At 31.3% G+C, this 17262-nt stretch overlaps 1 protein-coding gene across 1 annotated transcript in view; it reads left to right on the top strand.

Annotated features, from left to right (window-relative positions):
• LOC124961423 (complement factor H-like) overlaps positions 1-17262 on the top strand; it is a 45021-nt gene that overhangs the window by 10689 nt on the left and 17070 nt on the right. The window contains 7 exon segments of the mRNA XM_047519980.1: positions 1384-1490; positions 1492-1561; positions 2299-2481; positions 2586-2739; positions 11924-12017; positions 12740-12818; positions 13207-13416. Coding sequence (XP_047375936.1) covers positions 1384-1490; positions 1492-1561; positions 2299-2481; positions 2586-2739; positions 11924-12017; positions 12740-12818; positions 13207-13416 — 897 coding nt within the window.

Genomic DNA, 17262 nt, shown 5'->3' with positions numbered 1-17262 from the left:
GTTCTTTTAATTCCATTATCCCTCCACTTTGTTCATGGAGGGGCTGCTCTGACAGGTGCCTCCAACCATGGCAGCAGCTGTGTCAGTGGGATTTCTTCCTTATTTTATTATATCCAGCCTCCTGAGTCCCCCCATCGCTTCGAATGTGTAGCATTAAATACCAGAATGTTCGCCATCCTTTTTTGTTGTTGTTGTTCACCCACCTTGCTGAGAAGCTGACTCTCTGCTTTCTTGGTTTCATGCCACAGAGCCCCCACAAAAGCAGTCTTCTCTCTTCCATCATCTTGAAACCCCCTCCAAAGACAAAAGAAATTTTATGTAAAAGATTGCAATAGAAGTAGGGAGAGGAATCCCAGTGACTCTCATTCAAGTGTGGTTTTCCTCAAGTAATTGGCAAAACTCAAAACAATTATGAAATTAATTTTGGAGGGCTTTTGGGGATTGATTCCAGACCCTTACACCTGCTAAGCATGAGCTGCATCCCCAGCCCCACAGCAAAAATTTTAAGTTAGTTTTTGATGCATTACTTTTTAAAATAGTTTTTATTGTACATCTAATTTGATAAGTGTTTTAGTGCTTTACTGTTGCTAGTATGCATTTTCTTTCTACTGTGGTTCTAATTTTCTAATTGTGGCCTTTAATTTTATAAATTTGTGAGAAAGTGGAATTCCAAATAAGAAAAGTGATTTTTCAATATTATATACTAAAGTCACCTAGTTTTTAAAAATTAAAAAATGAGATTTTATATGTTATTCCTTGTTTGAATTAAAATAATTAATAATCATAAAATATAACAAAATGATTGAATATTAATATAAGAATTCAAAGCACTTAGAATATGACTAACAGTTTGACCTTGAACTATTGCTTAATTTTGTTCTTTATTTATAATATATTAATTACACAATTTTTAATATTCCTCTAACTTCAATACATTAGAATTGCTTTTTTATATCATCTATTTTTTCAATAATATTAAACAGAAAAGCCAGTTTTTTAAAATGTGCAATTTAAAATTTGTACAAAGTTGATTTTTTTAATAAGTGAAAATAATGTCATGTTTTGAGAGTACAAATAATGTAACATTCAATTTTACAAATATCAACAATAAGTCATATTCAGTGAAAACTCATTGAATTTGGAAACTAAATTTTAGGACAGATATATTGCCATTCAATACCACCACATTTCTCAGCATCCTATACAAATAAAGTTAGAAAGGAAATAAAACCTAATATGTAACATTTTTTTCCAGGAAGAGGATTTGTCTGAATCTCTCCTGCATGCATTGCTAAACACCTACCTCATTTTTATATGATATGTAAAATTTAATTTGTCCAAGATTAATTACATATTAGTAAATTATTTTCTTTTTTATTTTAGAGAGGGAATGCACAATTCCTGAAATAGAAAAATTCTTAATTGCTGATCCCAAGAAAGAAAAATATAAAGTCAGAGAATTGTTGAAATTTTACTGCCAATCAGGACTTAACAAGAGTTGGACCAGATTCAGTGCAATGCTACTATTTTGGTTGGTCCCCTAATATTCCAGTATGTAAAGGTGAAGATTTATCTGACTATTGTAGAAATATTTATTAGAATTTTGAATATAAATTTTTTCTTCTCAATATTTATTGGCTTCCACGGTGTCTATAATCCAGTTCATGAAATTGTCGATATGTGTTGTGTGGTAGAAAGCACAAACTAGTTTAAGAATTTAATCACCAGTTATTTCTTGAAATATGTATTGAAAGTATTCATATATACAAATATGGTGACTGAGACTACAGAGACTTACTTTGATACTTTTCATTTTTCCTCCACTGCTACCATTAATATTGGACATTTTATATAATTCAGGACTTCTCTCAAGTTTCATAGAGTATATCTAAACAATATTTGAATAGTTAATTCAATAGAGTATATTAGGAAATCAGTTAAAAATGTGGATCGAGTGCTTGTCTCATTGATGATACTTTCTCAAAAAGTTATGTTAAAATGCTACTATAGAATGAAAAATTAATATAATTTCCACAACCACATTTGTTAACAATTTGCATGAATCTTCAAAATATCTTCATTATTGAAAATATTTAAAGCTTTAAAAATACTTCCAATGCTATTACAATAGAAGCAATTCAACTTGGATACATAACTGCACCATAAATGTTTATTTTCATTAAGAATTCTATAATGAATCATATGATAAATAATCAATTCCTAAAATTTTTTCCTTTTCTCTGGATTTTTAAAGTGCAAAATAGACAACTTAACCATTAACCATTGTTTCTGTTATAGAAGATGTACATTCCTATGGTCCACCTCCTCTACTCCTTAATGGAAAAGTTCAGGACAAAATGGAAGAAGAATATGGACACAATGAGGTGGTAGGATATAATTGCAATCCCAGATTTCTGATGAAGGGACCTAATAAAATTCAATGTGTTGATGGAAAGTGGACTACCTTGCCAATATGTACTGGTAATGTATTAAAAATATTAAATTGAAACTGAAACATTTTTGTATTTATTTCAACATACATACTGTGTCTTCATTATGAACATGTTTTTGTGAAATTTACATAGAGGAGGAGAGAACATGTGGAGCTATACCGGAACTTGACCATGGCTCTGCCCAGCATTCTGCCCCTCCATATTACCATGGGGATTCAGTGGAGTTCGAGTGTACAGAAAAATTCACAATGATTGGAGGCAGATCAATTACATGTATTAGTGGAATGTGAACCCAACTTCCTCTGTTTGTTGGTGAGAACACCCTTCTCAAATTCACACTTAATGAAGTTTAAGTTTTACATAGAAAATATTTGCAATTGTATTTGTAAAATTTAGAGATATTCTTGAAAAAGTCTTAACAATAATGAATTTTATTGCTCAGCATTTAATGAGTTTCCAGAAGAAATAAATAAAAGTACTAATAGAATATATTAATGTTTCTATTTCTGCTAATATTATTTATCTTATAAGTGTAGAGTTGGATTTTACTTATAAATCGTCATATTATTATAGTTTGAATACTTGTTACCAAGAAAATATAAGTAGTTTGGAAACAACTGTTGTTTGTATATGGCACTCTGTTTTTCAAAGAAATGAAGTCCACTAAATACCCACTTCCAACTAACTTTTCCTATAAGAATCTTTTCTCTTTCAGAGATTCTATCAAGGATAAATTTTCATTTTCAAAGTTAGCAAGCTGAAGTTGATGTGCTGCCACATGGGTTGGCCATAGGCCTCCAATCACTATTACAACTTAGTCACATGACACATCTAATGTCGGTCCAGGAAACAACTATCACTGATTAGTTTCACTCTGCCCTGTTGGTGATCAAGTGTTTGAGGACAAAAGGAAGGGTTGTTCACTTTTTTCCTAGACTGAGTTCTTTCCTAGAGTTTTCCTGGGTCCTTAATTCCAAGACTGTCCTAGGTTTCCAGTCTTACTTATTCACTGGATTTCTAGATATTAATTAATCCCAGAATGGGGTCGAGCTTCTCCAAGACAGGACTTATATTTGTTTTGTTCTCATGTGCTCTCAATACCCAGAAGACAGACAGACATATAGAAGCTATTCATTAAGTTTTTGTCAAGTGAATCAATACATTTTGTTGATTATTAACCCTACATTTTTTGCTAAACATTCCTGGGAATAAAAGTGTCTTCAGACTTTTATAACTTCACTCATCATTGTTCTTTTTTTATTTACAAATGGTTTTATGTGATTTCATATGGGAGGAAAACCCAAGTTAACAGTAGGCACAAGAACTCTCAACTTTTCATTCTAAATTACATGCAAACTTGTGCTACAATATTATTTCTTCAGATCTCACAGAGTTTTTCATCCTGTGGTTCATCTTCTGCCTACTTCCTATAGTCAGCTTCATATAAGCCCTTCCAGGTCTCATAGGTTGGTCTACAATTCTGCATCTCAATATTCATTTCCTTTCCACCAGTCTAGCAATTCATGCTTCTCAATAGGTTTATTTCCTCCCAAAAACAAAGAAATCCTTTCAGAAACAAATCAAATCCAGGGACACCATCCCCCTTGGCCACATATAATTCTTCCTTTAGTTACTAGGACTTATACAACCTCTTGATTTTCCTTCCTCAACACTCTGGACCAGCCCAGGATGAGATCAATTCTCAAGTACCACATGTGTTTTAACTTCCCACTCTATTGTTTTTGTAAGATTGGTTTACAGTCTTACTGGACTTTGCTAGTTACTGACTTTGCTCTGCTGTGTTCATCCTCACTTCACTCTGCTTTTCAAATTGTTAATAACAAATATTATCAGAAACCTATACAGACATTTTATCAAATTCAAACAGAATTCTCATCTTCCCCGAATTATTGAAATATTTGGTACATTAAATGCTTCTGTAGCACTTATTTCACTCCTACCAGAGTCGGCAAAATGTCTTTATTTTGGCATTATAATATTATTTGACTATAGTATGATCTGGTATATAGTTTCTCAAAGACTCTAAGAATGGAAAAAGAGAATATAATTTTAAAGCACCCAATTTCTTTTTCTTTTTATGGTGTGGGGATTAAACTCAGGGCCTGGAAATGACATGCAAGCATTCAACCACTAGGTAATACACCCAATGAAAGCGCTCAATTTCTTATTCCAAGGATCCATCTCTTTCTCTTTCTCTCTCTCTCTTCCTAACTCTTGCTCTTGCTCTCTGTCTCTCTCTCAGGTCATATAATGAATCTGCTTAAATATTCATGTCCTATTCTATATATTCTAGACAGATTTTATAATATTATGTTATTCTGCTCAAAAATGCATTTGAACTAACAACTTGTTATATTTCCATAGATGATGTTTTTATTTTAATATTTTAGGATTCTGGATTATAGATAATATAATGGTGGTTACAATTAGGAAGGCAAATGATATAATCCTTTTGCACAAATTTGAAATGTGGGACCAAATTTAGTCTTTTGATAACTATTTACTATGCAGATCTTCTGAGAAAATGAGTCTCTTGTACTCTTTCAGTTCCCAAAGTACAAAATATCTTAGTAACAGATATTTTCTCTGATATTTCAAAGACAGGACATGAGACTTACATTCATACAAAAGCACACATCTCATGCAGTGGTGACCAGGATTAATTTGTTGATAGAATTTAGAGGCCTAAGTCACAATTTCATTTTACAATTGTGAAATACAATTTCATTATACTGTACAGTTACTGTTAGGTTGGTTTGATTCTTATAATTGATCTCTTCAGGGAAATATTTTCATTTCATAGCAACAGATCAATGTGAGAAGTGTAAAGGACCAAGGTTAATTGTATATGAGGCAAATCAATCAGATAAAACTGAATATAATCATAATTTTAACCTAAGTTACAATGTAGGGTAGAACTGGGATAGAAAGAATCAAAGATCAATGGAAGATGGGATCGTGAATCAACTTGCACAAGTAAGTTCTTGTTTACAATGTTTTCTAAAATTTATTCCTTTTTCCTGACTTACAAAAGGAGTATTTTGTGTTTTTATTTTTTATTTATTTATTCTTGTGTGTGTGTGTGGTGCTGGGAATCAAACCCATGGCCTTGTGCTTACAAGGCAAGCACTTTACCAACTGAGCTATCTCCCCAGCCCGTATTTTGTGTTTTTAAAGAGTTTAGCTAATTATTGATACCAACACTTTTTTGCAAGGTAAATTTTGTCTGTGTCTGTCTTGAAAATTCTGGATTGTACCAAATCCTGCAATTCAATTGAATAGCAAAGAGCATTGCAGTCTTTTAGTTTTTCATATCTGTGTTTTTCTCTCTAATCGTGGACACTACTTCAATATTTTTGAAGGACTAGAATATATAGTATGTACTGCCATACCAATAAAAGAAACAAAATCTATGACATATATTTTAACTTGATAATTTTATTTTTTAAAGGAAACAAAATTACATGAAGTGAAGTACACACGTTCTTCTACATTTTCTTACTGAAGCATTATAACTTTATAGTATTATAATTTAGTTTTATCACCTTATATTAATTTCAAGTGCAGGATTAAGTACGAGTTGATTTTTTTTTCTCTGTATAGATAGCCAGTTTTTCATGCAATATGTAGGAAAAGAATGAATTTACTATAGAAGAATTAATTTATTTCAGCAGTCTCCATTCAATATTTTACCATAATTGTCATGTTATTTTGGGATTTCTCTAGATGGTATTTATCCAATGGTAGGAGTTCTCTTTCTGTTCCTAGTTAACTGAGAAATTTTGATCATTGGGGAATGTTGAATACTGTTAAATTCATTTTCTTTGTGTGTTGACAATACAGTGAATTTTACATTTGTGTGCACACATATGTATAAAGAATCTTAAATCTTTCATTCTTGAGGAAAAGCTCTTGTGTGTTTATGACATGCTATAACTCAGTTCTGCTGTGCTGCATCCTGTAAATTTTGGCAAGCTCTATTTTCATTTCCATGTGCCTCAAGATACTTTCTAATTTTCTTTTGATTTCTTCTTTGGCCTGTTGGTTATTTTTATGTTTTGGATAAGTTGTCACCAAAACACTCATGTGCATGATAATGCAGGAATATCCAGAAGTCATATGATTAGACAACAGCCTTGACCTAATGATTCGATCAATCCATTTGATGGATTATTAGTTTGAAAAGACTACTGTACTGGGTGGTGAGTATAGGCAGGTAAGATATAATGAGGAGGAACATTGCAGGGGGTGGGCCTTTGGGCATTTGCAATATACTACATTTGGAATATACTACAGTTCATCATTACTTTGAGACAATTGACACAAGATCTAATCCTTTGGGTGGTCCTTCAGAAAAGTCAGAGCATTTGACACAAGCTCCCCACTTTCTGTTCTTGCCCAGTGAAAATCTGGAAACTGGATTTTATTTTCAGTTGTGTAACTCTGTGCTATTGGTGAGGGTATGAATAGACATGAATTTTCCTACTGGCTTTGATGGATTTGTTTAGGGCTCACCTCACATTAGGAACCTTTCACCCACTTTCTAGATTTCACTCCAAGGGAATTGGTTCATGTATTGTTGACCAATGTGTCTTTGGAAAAGAGGAGGATTGAGGATTCCTAGTTTGTCACTCCCTTGTTTTATTCTTGATTTTATGTTTGCATTTATCAGATTCTTTATCATTTCTGTCAGCTTTTCATTGCTATGTTAAAACACCTGACAAGAACAGCTTAGGGAAGAAAACATTTACTTGGGGCTCACATTTTCAGAGGTTTATTTCATGGTTGGCCAAATCCATTGCTCTGATCCTTGAGATGAGGCAGGATATCATAGCAGGAGACCATAGCGGAGAAGAATTGGTTGAATCTTGGTAGCTCGGAAGCAGAGAGGGGAGTCACAGGGATGATGAACACCCTTCCAGGGCATAATCCCAGTGACTCACCTCCCCTAGTTTCCTACATTTAACATTCCGTCCATTCAAACTGGAATGGTTTGATTAGGATAGAGCTCTCACAATTCAATCGTTTCACCTCTGAACATTTCTGCATTAACACAGGAAGTTTTGGGCCAAATCATAATGGTTTATCCAATTTTATTAATAATTTTAGTAACCAATTTTAACACTCTAATTTGTTTCCATTTTCTCTTTTCCATAGTTACATTTTTAAAGTTTCACTTTGTAGTTTTGCTAACTTTTTCTCTTCTCTTTCTTAAATTTTGTCAATTTTCTGTTCAAAAAAATTTTTGTTTTCTTCCTTCTATAGACTTTGAGATTAATTTACTACTACCATTAATTTTTATGTTATTCATTTTTTCTATGCATGGTTCTGGGGATATCATTTAGGGGCTTACATCTCCATCACTAGGCAGGCATTCTATGTCTAAGGTATGTCCTTAGCCCACTACTATCATTTTAAGTTAGAAATTAATGCATGAATTTCAATCATCAGACTTCTAAAATAAAAACATCAAATCTCCATTTTTTAAAGACCTGTTCTAGCTGTGTCCCACAAAGTTAGTTGTATAATATGTATATGAATATTTAACTATGTATTTTATAAATAAAAATGTATGTTTATTTTTAAAATGTATTTATTTATAAACACGAATTGTATTATATATAATGTTATTTATATTATACATATAATTTATTTGTAATTTTTATTCCCTTTGAAATATATTCTGATTTTTCTTGTGATTTGTCCTTAAGCTCAACAATTATCATTTTGAAGTATATGCTTTCATTTCCAAATGTTTTTATAGATAATTTATTCTTACTAGACTATGTAGTCATGTAATTCTGTTCTCAGGAATACTATGCAATAGTTCAAATCATGATTTTTTTATTTCACTATATGTTGTCTATCTAATTTATAACTCCATTTCCATATAAAATGTGCATATATTCTAGTAGTAAGATTAGGTTAAAGTGAGTAATAGTGTTTTTCAAATTGATCCATATTGTTTCATAATCTTTTATCTATTTGTTCAATAAGTATTAGCATGCATTGTGTCAATATTGTTATGTAGGATTATGCCTTTTTCTTCTTCAGTTCTATTTTTTTGTATGTATTTTGATATTTTTAGATATATACATGTATTCAAGATTGGTTTGTCCTTGTGAAGTAACTCTTTTACAGTTATAAAATACTTATTTCCAAGTTTTTAAAGACTTGTCCTAATGTATATATTATCTAATTTTAAGGCAGCCAGGTCTTAAAATAATTGACCATACCAGTGTGATATAGAAAATCTAAATGAATTTTAAATCATCAACTTCTTAAAGCATTTTCTTGAAATTAAAATTACAAATTCAAGTAATGAAACAGTTAAGTACATATTGTAAATGCTTATTTTACAAATTTGGAAAATTGGAAAACAAACAACTTCTTTATCAATTGCTTAATACCAAAAATTACTGTAAATTAATAACAGTAATTGCAGCATAATCTGAAATTTATGGAATAGAACAAATGCAGAGATATTGATAGCATTAAAACATACATTAGAAAACAGAGAACAAAAGAAACATATAATCTAGAAATCAGAATAGAAGACACCTAAGGAAAATAGGAAAATAAACATGAAAATACATTGAAAGATATGTCAAAATATTTAATAATAGAAATAAGAAAATAAGCAAAAACAGAAACCTTGGATAAATAATAATCATGAATCAAGTTTGTTTAGTAAAATAAGTTCATGAGCTGTTAACAGCATAACAAACACTTGAAAAGATTTACAGTATTTTCCAGTGTACGCTTTTCTTTCTCTTTGCCTCTTTTTTAAATTTCAGATCAAGGTATTTTATTAACAGCTACTACAAACAATAATATATCTCAATTAGTTTATCAGGTCCATAATCTACATATGAAAATCCATAGTTCATTCAATCTTTTGGAAGATTCAATGGAAAAGAATATTTCACATGTAACAATAACAAAAAATATATTAATGTTCATAAATAAAAATGTGAGATTTATTAAAATTTAAAATTAAAATACCACTGAAGCAAAAAAAAATAGCTTTTCTTCAACTAGAAGGACCATATTAACTTATAAATTAATTTTTAAATTTAAGAAAATCTCAATGAAAGCTTAACAGTTTAAAACTCTATCACCTGATGCTAAATTTAGTGGAGAAAAAATAAACATAGAAGTGGGACCAGAACTAAAACACATTAAGGCATTTTTAAAAGCCTAAATAATTTAAGAGTATCATACTGGCCTATGAGCAAAACAAAAGCCCAGATGTAAGTACACTCTGATTCATATAGAAATTGAATGAATAGAGAGGTCATTATCTCAAGTTACTGGGAAAAAGAAGTAGTCAATAAATGTTATAGGGATAAGAAAAGTAATATCCCTGCCTTACACCTCATATACAATGATAAATTTCAAATGAACCAAAGATATTTTTTAACACAACCATTAATTAATAATAAGTAAATTCAAAAAACTTTTTGACACAACTGGAGATAGCAAGATCTAACTTTTCATGATTCAGAATCCCTATGTCAAAAATTATTTCACTGGTACTTTTTGTTACATAAAAATCAATTTTTTATGGAAAGAAGCATCATAAACAAACTTTTTTAAGAAGGCGACTAAGGGAGATATTTACAGCTCATATCACAAAGAGCTATCCTTCCTAACATGTAAATTGACAAAATCATAACCCTTTCAAAACATAGAAAAAGGAAATAAAATTTGCTAGCAATAAATAAGATAGTTAACTTCACATATTCTTCTCACTTTCAGAAATCAAATAGACTACAACAATAATTCTGGGTGACTTTAATACACTGTGGTCAGAATGTATGAGAAAATACTTTCCCCTCCAGATTTCTATTACTAGAGTATGTTAACTAACTTTGGATTTTTGTCAATGGAGAGAGAGAAAACAGTCTTTCATCTGAAGTTTTAATTTACATTTCTCTCTCCCTCTTTTTTTTTTTTTTTTTTTTTTTTTTGTAGTGCCAGGGATTGAACCCAGGGCCTTGTGCAAGCAAGGCAAGCACTCTACCAACTGACCTATGTTCCCAGTCCTATATTTCTCTTTTTCGTGAGTGAAGTTAACTCTTTTGTTGTTTATTTATAGCAGATCTTATTTCATTTTTCTATGTTTTTGAAAGGGTTATGATTTTTGTCAACTTACATGCATAAGACTTTTAATGAAGTAAAAAACACAGTAGAATAGAGAAAGCAAGCCTAAGGAATCAGAGGTTCAATTACTTCCAGAATCACCCAGATCCCTTCCCCATTCAAATGGAATATAGTTCATTTTCACATTATAAACCATCTAGATGCATCTGAGGTATTTTAGTTTTATAGGAACTCAGATATAAGTTTCAGAGGGGTCTTTTATAACCTACTAATTTTGTAACTACAGTTAAATTGTGTAGTCATCAAACTGGGTGTGTACCATCAATTTATATACCCCTAGGTATTGGGGTTTCTGCCATGTCCCATGTGGATGAGGAAAGGATTAACTGCTGGAGGACAGTGTTGACTGTAAATTGATCAATTATCCATAAGTTTATCTAACCAATAAACACACAAGAGCCAGCACTCTTTTTGAATAATTGGGGGCATAAGGAAACTGGCCATACAAGATCTGGCCTCTAACAACATGGAGTAGCCCAACTCTCCTTATTTATTGTCACACAGGTAAAGGGGCCAGGACTGGGAAGGGCTTCTTCTATGATGAACCGGATGTGGTGGAGTTAGGGGAGTCAATTTGTTCAGGAATACTATCATATAACCAGACCAGGAACCACTCCCACACAGGGCCCCAAACTCCTATGGCTGTCAGTTCCTGGGAGTCAGGACTCAATATCCCATGTCTTAACCACATCTGATTCTCCTAGATAAGGAAGACTTCCCACACCTAGGTGGTGTAGGTGTGCCTCTAAATGGTAGGTTCAGGAGGGCTGAAACTTGAAATAGCACCCTGTAAATCATTTGTAAACATATTTAATGATCTAGAGGCAATACCATATTGATTGTTAACTATCTGCAAATTTTTCCTCTGGCTAATCAACTTCTGTTGGTAGGTTATTTCAGAAGGGTCTTAATCCAGTCCCAATACATTTGTTCATGCATATTTCTAATAAGAACTTCATTGCATACTTTATTTAATACTTGTTATTTAAAGTGTATCATTCAGCTAAGATTATCTAAAGATTACAAATAATAAGTTTCTTGTAAATAAGGAATTTGCTTAAAAAGAAGAAATGGGTAAAATGATAAGGAGGAGCATAAAAATAGGTAATACTAAACTACTATATGAATTGAAAAGTATAACATAAATAAACATGCAACATAGTTACATCATCATATATGATACAGACTATTGAATTTTCTATTTTTGAAATATATTTTAAATATATTCAAATTATTATTTTTTTATTTAAGGTATCTATTTTAACATTTTCTAGATGAGTAAGACACTCCTGCCCACCTCCACCTCAGATTCCCAGTGCTGAAGACATGACAACTACAGTGAAATATCAAGATGGAGAAAAAGTATCTGCTCTTTGCAAGAAAATTATCTTCATAATCATTTGCATAATCATACATTTACATAGAGTAAATGTATTTACATAGAGTAAATGTATGATTATGCAAATGGCATGCTGTTACTCCATGTACAAACAGAAACAACATGTATCCCATTTGTTTACAATAAAAATTAATTTTAAAAAAATAAATAAAATAATGTACAATCCCCCCCCAAAAAAATTAACAATGTATCAATAAAGGTAACCAAGTCATGCTATCTATGACTGGATTAGAAAGCATGCTCTGGAGCTCTACTATCTTTAGGCCCAATGACTTGTATAAGATCGATTGATGAATGCTTGAATTTTGGGATACAACAAAAGAAGTTGGAGCTTTCTTTGGGGTCATTATAGAAAGAAGGATATACAAGATTAGTCTAGCAAGTCAACCTCAGAATCACCAGAGAGTGAGCCATAGTAAGCCAAAAAAAGAGAGATTTGAGGAAATTAAGGGTATTCATAGGTGAGGGAAAAGAAAGAGTACAGCTAACATCTGTCAGTACTATTTATTTAATGGAAATTTCAATTAATTGCAAAGGTTAGTGTCCGTGTACATAGAATACTCTTATTTATGTTTATGGACTGTGTGAAATATTTAGGCTCTCTAATCTCACCTGAAGATACAGATGATGGCCTGGTCATTTGTGAGCAGGTCCATGGGATATGGACCTGTAAAGGTAAAGGATTGGGGGGAAATAAAAGAAAGAAAATTATCTGATTCAGGGAGCAGAAGAAATTGTGTGCAAAAATGGAAGATGGCTGTGAATACCATGCTGTGTTGGTCAGTAGTGTGCAGCTTTCTTTAAATAACATGCTTTAAATTGAAGTTAATAATCCCCTTTGCTTTATGTAAATGAAAAAGATGAAGACCTTTTTCTCTATCACACTGTATCCTGAAACTGTAAGTTATGATTCAGGTACATAAATCAGTGACCAGCTTTCATTTCTGTCATCAAAATTGGACAACACGTTGCGATATTATGTAAATAGCAGATAAATTTTCTCTTTATGACTATTTTTCATATACTAAAGTAGACACAAATCAAGGGGGATAGTGGACAAGAGTATAGCATAGATATTGTGGTGATGTAACTCAATAGTATTTGATTTTAGTTTTCATTTAGATGTTTTATTTATGTTTCACCCTTTGATTCCTATTTCTCACATAGCAAAACTTCCATGTTCTCAACCACCTGGATTAGACCATGGAACCATTAGTCCATCTAGATTTTCAGAAGAATGGAAAGAAATAAATGAATCCAGATATTATGCACATGGCACTAATTTGAATTATATTTGTGAAGATGGTTTTACAACCTCTGAGGTTGATGGGATAACATGCCACATGGGCAAATGGAGTTCTCCACCTCAGTGTGTATGTGAGGAATATATGAAAACTTGAATTCTGATCTGAGATTACACATAATTAAATAATTGAGAGTACAATCAATGAAAAATCATATGCTGTAGTCAACCTCAGAGGACAGAATAATAGAGATTATCATATTATTTAATTATTTATATATATGTTACCATTAAAATTCTTTTGCATTATTGAACCAATCTAATTTTTTTTTTTTTGGTTCATTATGGAGTCACTTTTTACTTTGGCATTTCTTTTGTAAAAAATGTAATGTATAGTGAATTTAAATTTATATGTTCTAGAGTTTCCTTTGCAACCAAGTTTTAAAATATTTTAAAAATGCTTTTCTTACAGTGTTTCTTCTGATGTCTCATAATATTTGATAATTTATTTAATGTTATTAATTTTGAGGATGTTTCCATTTATCACTCATTGTTGATTAGAGAAACTTGGCCATTTTTTATTTCAATTTCTTGCTCCTGTTTAAGTTTGAGAGATGAACAGAATGAGAAAGGTGAACTTAGGAAGCCTTTGTGCATATTCTCTGTGACTTCCTAGTAGCTTCTCTGTTATTATTATTATTTCTTTTCAAAAACTGTGATATATCAAAATTGACATATAAAATGTTATTTCTGAGTTACTGAAACGTGGATTCATTCTTTCATTATTTTATTTTTTAGAACTTCCTTCTGAATCTTCCATTTTAAATGGTTTTGTGTCTCATGAGTTAGACAGTTACCCATATGGAAAAGAAGTTACTTTCAATTGTTCAGAAGGTTTTGGAATTGATGGACCTGCATTTATAAAATGTTTAGGAGGAAAATGGTCCTGCCCACCAGAATGCATAAGTATAGCGTATTTTGTTATATAATATATGTGTCAGATTCCTTAATTCAAAGAATAAGTGGTACAAATAAGAAAATAAGCTGTAATTCTAGAACTTTACAAGGTACCTGATGTTTCTTGAGTCTGGTAGAGAATTATGGCGTAGTAAATAAAAAAAAATTGACACTGAGGCAAAATACATCATTTTCACATCATTTTGTGTGAACATTTGACATCCTCTGATGTACATTCCAGACCTCTTATCTCTGGATAAACTGGCCCTTACTCATCAATCTCATCATTATGTAATCTACTCTCAGTTCATCAGTAATCTCACTAAAATACATACTTTCTAAAGCTTTGGAATAATTATTGTAAGTAATTCACATTTGCAGAAGCCAAAAGTAGAAATACATAACACTTGTGGCAAGTGTAGGCAAAAAATTATCTGAATGTAAAAATCTAGGCTTAAACATTAGAACTACTAATATTTCTTCAAGCATCATTCCTGTCTTATACTTTTGATAAATTTAGAACAACTCAATTGAAGTCAAAACTGATCATATTTTGCCAAGTTGTGAGAAGTATATTATGTGGTATTCATTGGTTCTATAGGTAGCTTAGTCTAAGTAATATTTTAGAATATTACTATTAGAGATTACATGTTTTAAGATTTACTGAACAAATACATAGTTTTTTTCTCTCAGGAACAGATTGTTTTAATTTACCCAACATTGATGGTGCCACACTCATAGGACTGAGGAAGGAATCATATAAGTCAGGGGATCAAGTGACTTACAAATGTCCAACATTTTACCAATTGGATGGGTCCAATACTGTGACATGTATTAATGGCAAATGGATAGGAAAGCTGATGTGCAAAGGTACTTTGATGGCATTGTAAATTTATTTATTAGTCTTTTATGAAGTATTAAATTTTTCATACCATCCTTCAAAATGAGCATAGGTTAACTTTTAGGGCAAGACAAAATAGGCTTAATTTTAAAAATGAAAGTTTGGAATTGAATATGGTATAGTTAATCACATAGCCCTGTGGTTCTCAAGGTGTGTTCCCTGGACAAGCAGCATCAACATTTTTGAACAAATTTTTATGAATCCCAATAAAAATTCCTGAGCTCATTTTAGACCTCCTGGAAAAAATAATCTTGAGGTGTGATCTTAAAAAATATTTATCAGGGCTGGGGATATAGGCCCTGGGTTCAATCACTAGAACTGCAAACAAACAAACAAACAAAAATTTATCAAGTTCTCCAAAGGATTTCATATACACCTCAGTTTGGAACCATTGCAATAGTCTGTTATTACTACACATGCACCTAAAACTCTGAGGAATTATACATTGTTCATCATAGTATCAGAAAGCATTTATAAATAAATTATAAAAGCTATGTTTCTATAATTATAGATCTATTTTTCTGTTTTTTCCCATATCTTTACTTTTTTTAAATTTATCATATTTTTTTTAAGTTTTACTTCACCAAATTTTTGTTTTAATCGGTGCATTATAGTTGAACATAACATCTTCATCTTTTAACTGTGCTTTAATAATAAACAGATTACTCTTCAAACTGTGTTCTAAATTTTTGTCTTTATCTCTAAGGAAATGCCTCTTTGTTTTTATTTAGGAACTAAAATGATAATGAACAAGATAATTGTATACCAAATATTGATGCCATATAATCTCTTTACTCTTATTTTTTGCATTTTTAAAAATTCATATTGTACTTATAAAACTTGTAATATTTGTTCTACTCAACTCAGTGGGTAATGTCCAGGAACTTTCATTCTCAGTGACTTTCAAGGAGTTAAAATATCTATCAGTGTTCTAGTGAAGGATAGGGAAGAGATTTAAGGGCATGAAAGGTTAGCTCTGACTGAAAAAAAATTGCTCTCTCTTTTTTTCCTCATATTACATGTGAATTCATTGAATTCAGAAAAATTTTTCATGTCAAAGTATGTATTTATTTTCAATCCTGCTTAAAATGTATTTGGAATCTTATTGATTGATTGGTTACTCAAAATGAGTGCTAGGTGGAGATACTTTCTTTTCTTTCTATTTAGATACTTCCTGTGTGAATCCACCCAGAGTGGAAAATGCTAATATATTATCAAACCAGATGTGTAGGTTTCCATCTGGTGATAGAGTACATTATGAATGCATCAAACCTTTTGAAATATTTGGGGAAGTAGAAGTGATGTGTCTAAATGGAACCTGGACAGAGCCACCTTAGTGCAAAGATATAATGTCATATTCCTAATTTTGCTTTGCTTGAGGATATAGTATGAGTAAAATGTGTTGATAAAAATAAAGTGAAGTAATTCTTATAGAATATATTTTTAAAATGCAAATAAAATGATATTGCTGGATATTTTTTTTGTCCAAATGAACTAAGAAATATCATGTAGTTTTTTCAAGACATATTTAACTGAATTAATAGAACAATTACAATCTGAGACAATTTCTCATTAAACATTTAGATACTCAGTATATTTTGAAAACTCCAAGAGATCCCCTTCGAGAAGTAGAAAACAGGGCATTGAAGACTGATCATAGAATATGATATACATTTGGGCATTCTCAGTATATAGAAAATATTTGAAGTTATGTCACTGAGACCAGCCAGTGAATCACGATATTTATAAAACAAGTCAATGATTTGGTCATTGGCACCTAATGTTTAGAATTCAGGAAATAAGGGAAACACATAATGTATATGTTATATCATCCATTTCTACTTTTAAAAATTAATTTTTCCTAATTTACTTTCTCTTACTTGACTTTGACTCTCCTTTTGGTAACAGTGAACTCAGTTTTTGAGTGAGGTCTCATTTATGTATCTATCTTGCCCTTCTTGCTCTTTTCTCCTGGTATATTTACACCATTTATATTTAAAATAATTATTGAAATGTTGGGGTTTTGTGTCTTGTTTTCTTTTATTTATTTTCTCTGTTTCTCATTCCTGTTTCTGAACTCTTCTCTTCCTTTGGGGGAGTATTTTTAAAGAATTTAATTTTG

The sequence above is a fragment of the Sciurus carolinensis genome, chromosome 12, assembly GCF_902686445.1.
Source record: "Sciurus carolinensis chromosome 12, mSciCar1.2, whole genome shotgun sequence".
Classification (NCBI taxonomy): domain Eukaryota; kingdom Metazoa; phylum Chordata; class Mammalia; order Rodentia; family Sciuridae; genus Sciurus; species Sciurus carolinensis.
Note: the sequence above shows the minus strand (reverse complement) of the source record. Positions and strands in the feature narration are given on the sequence as shown.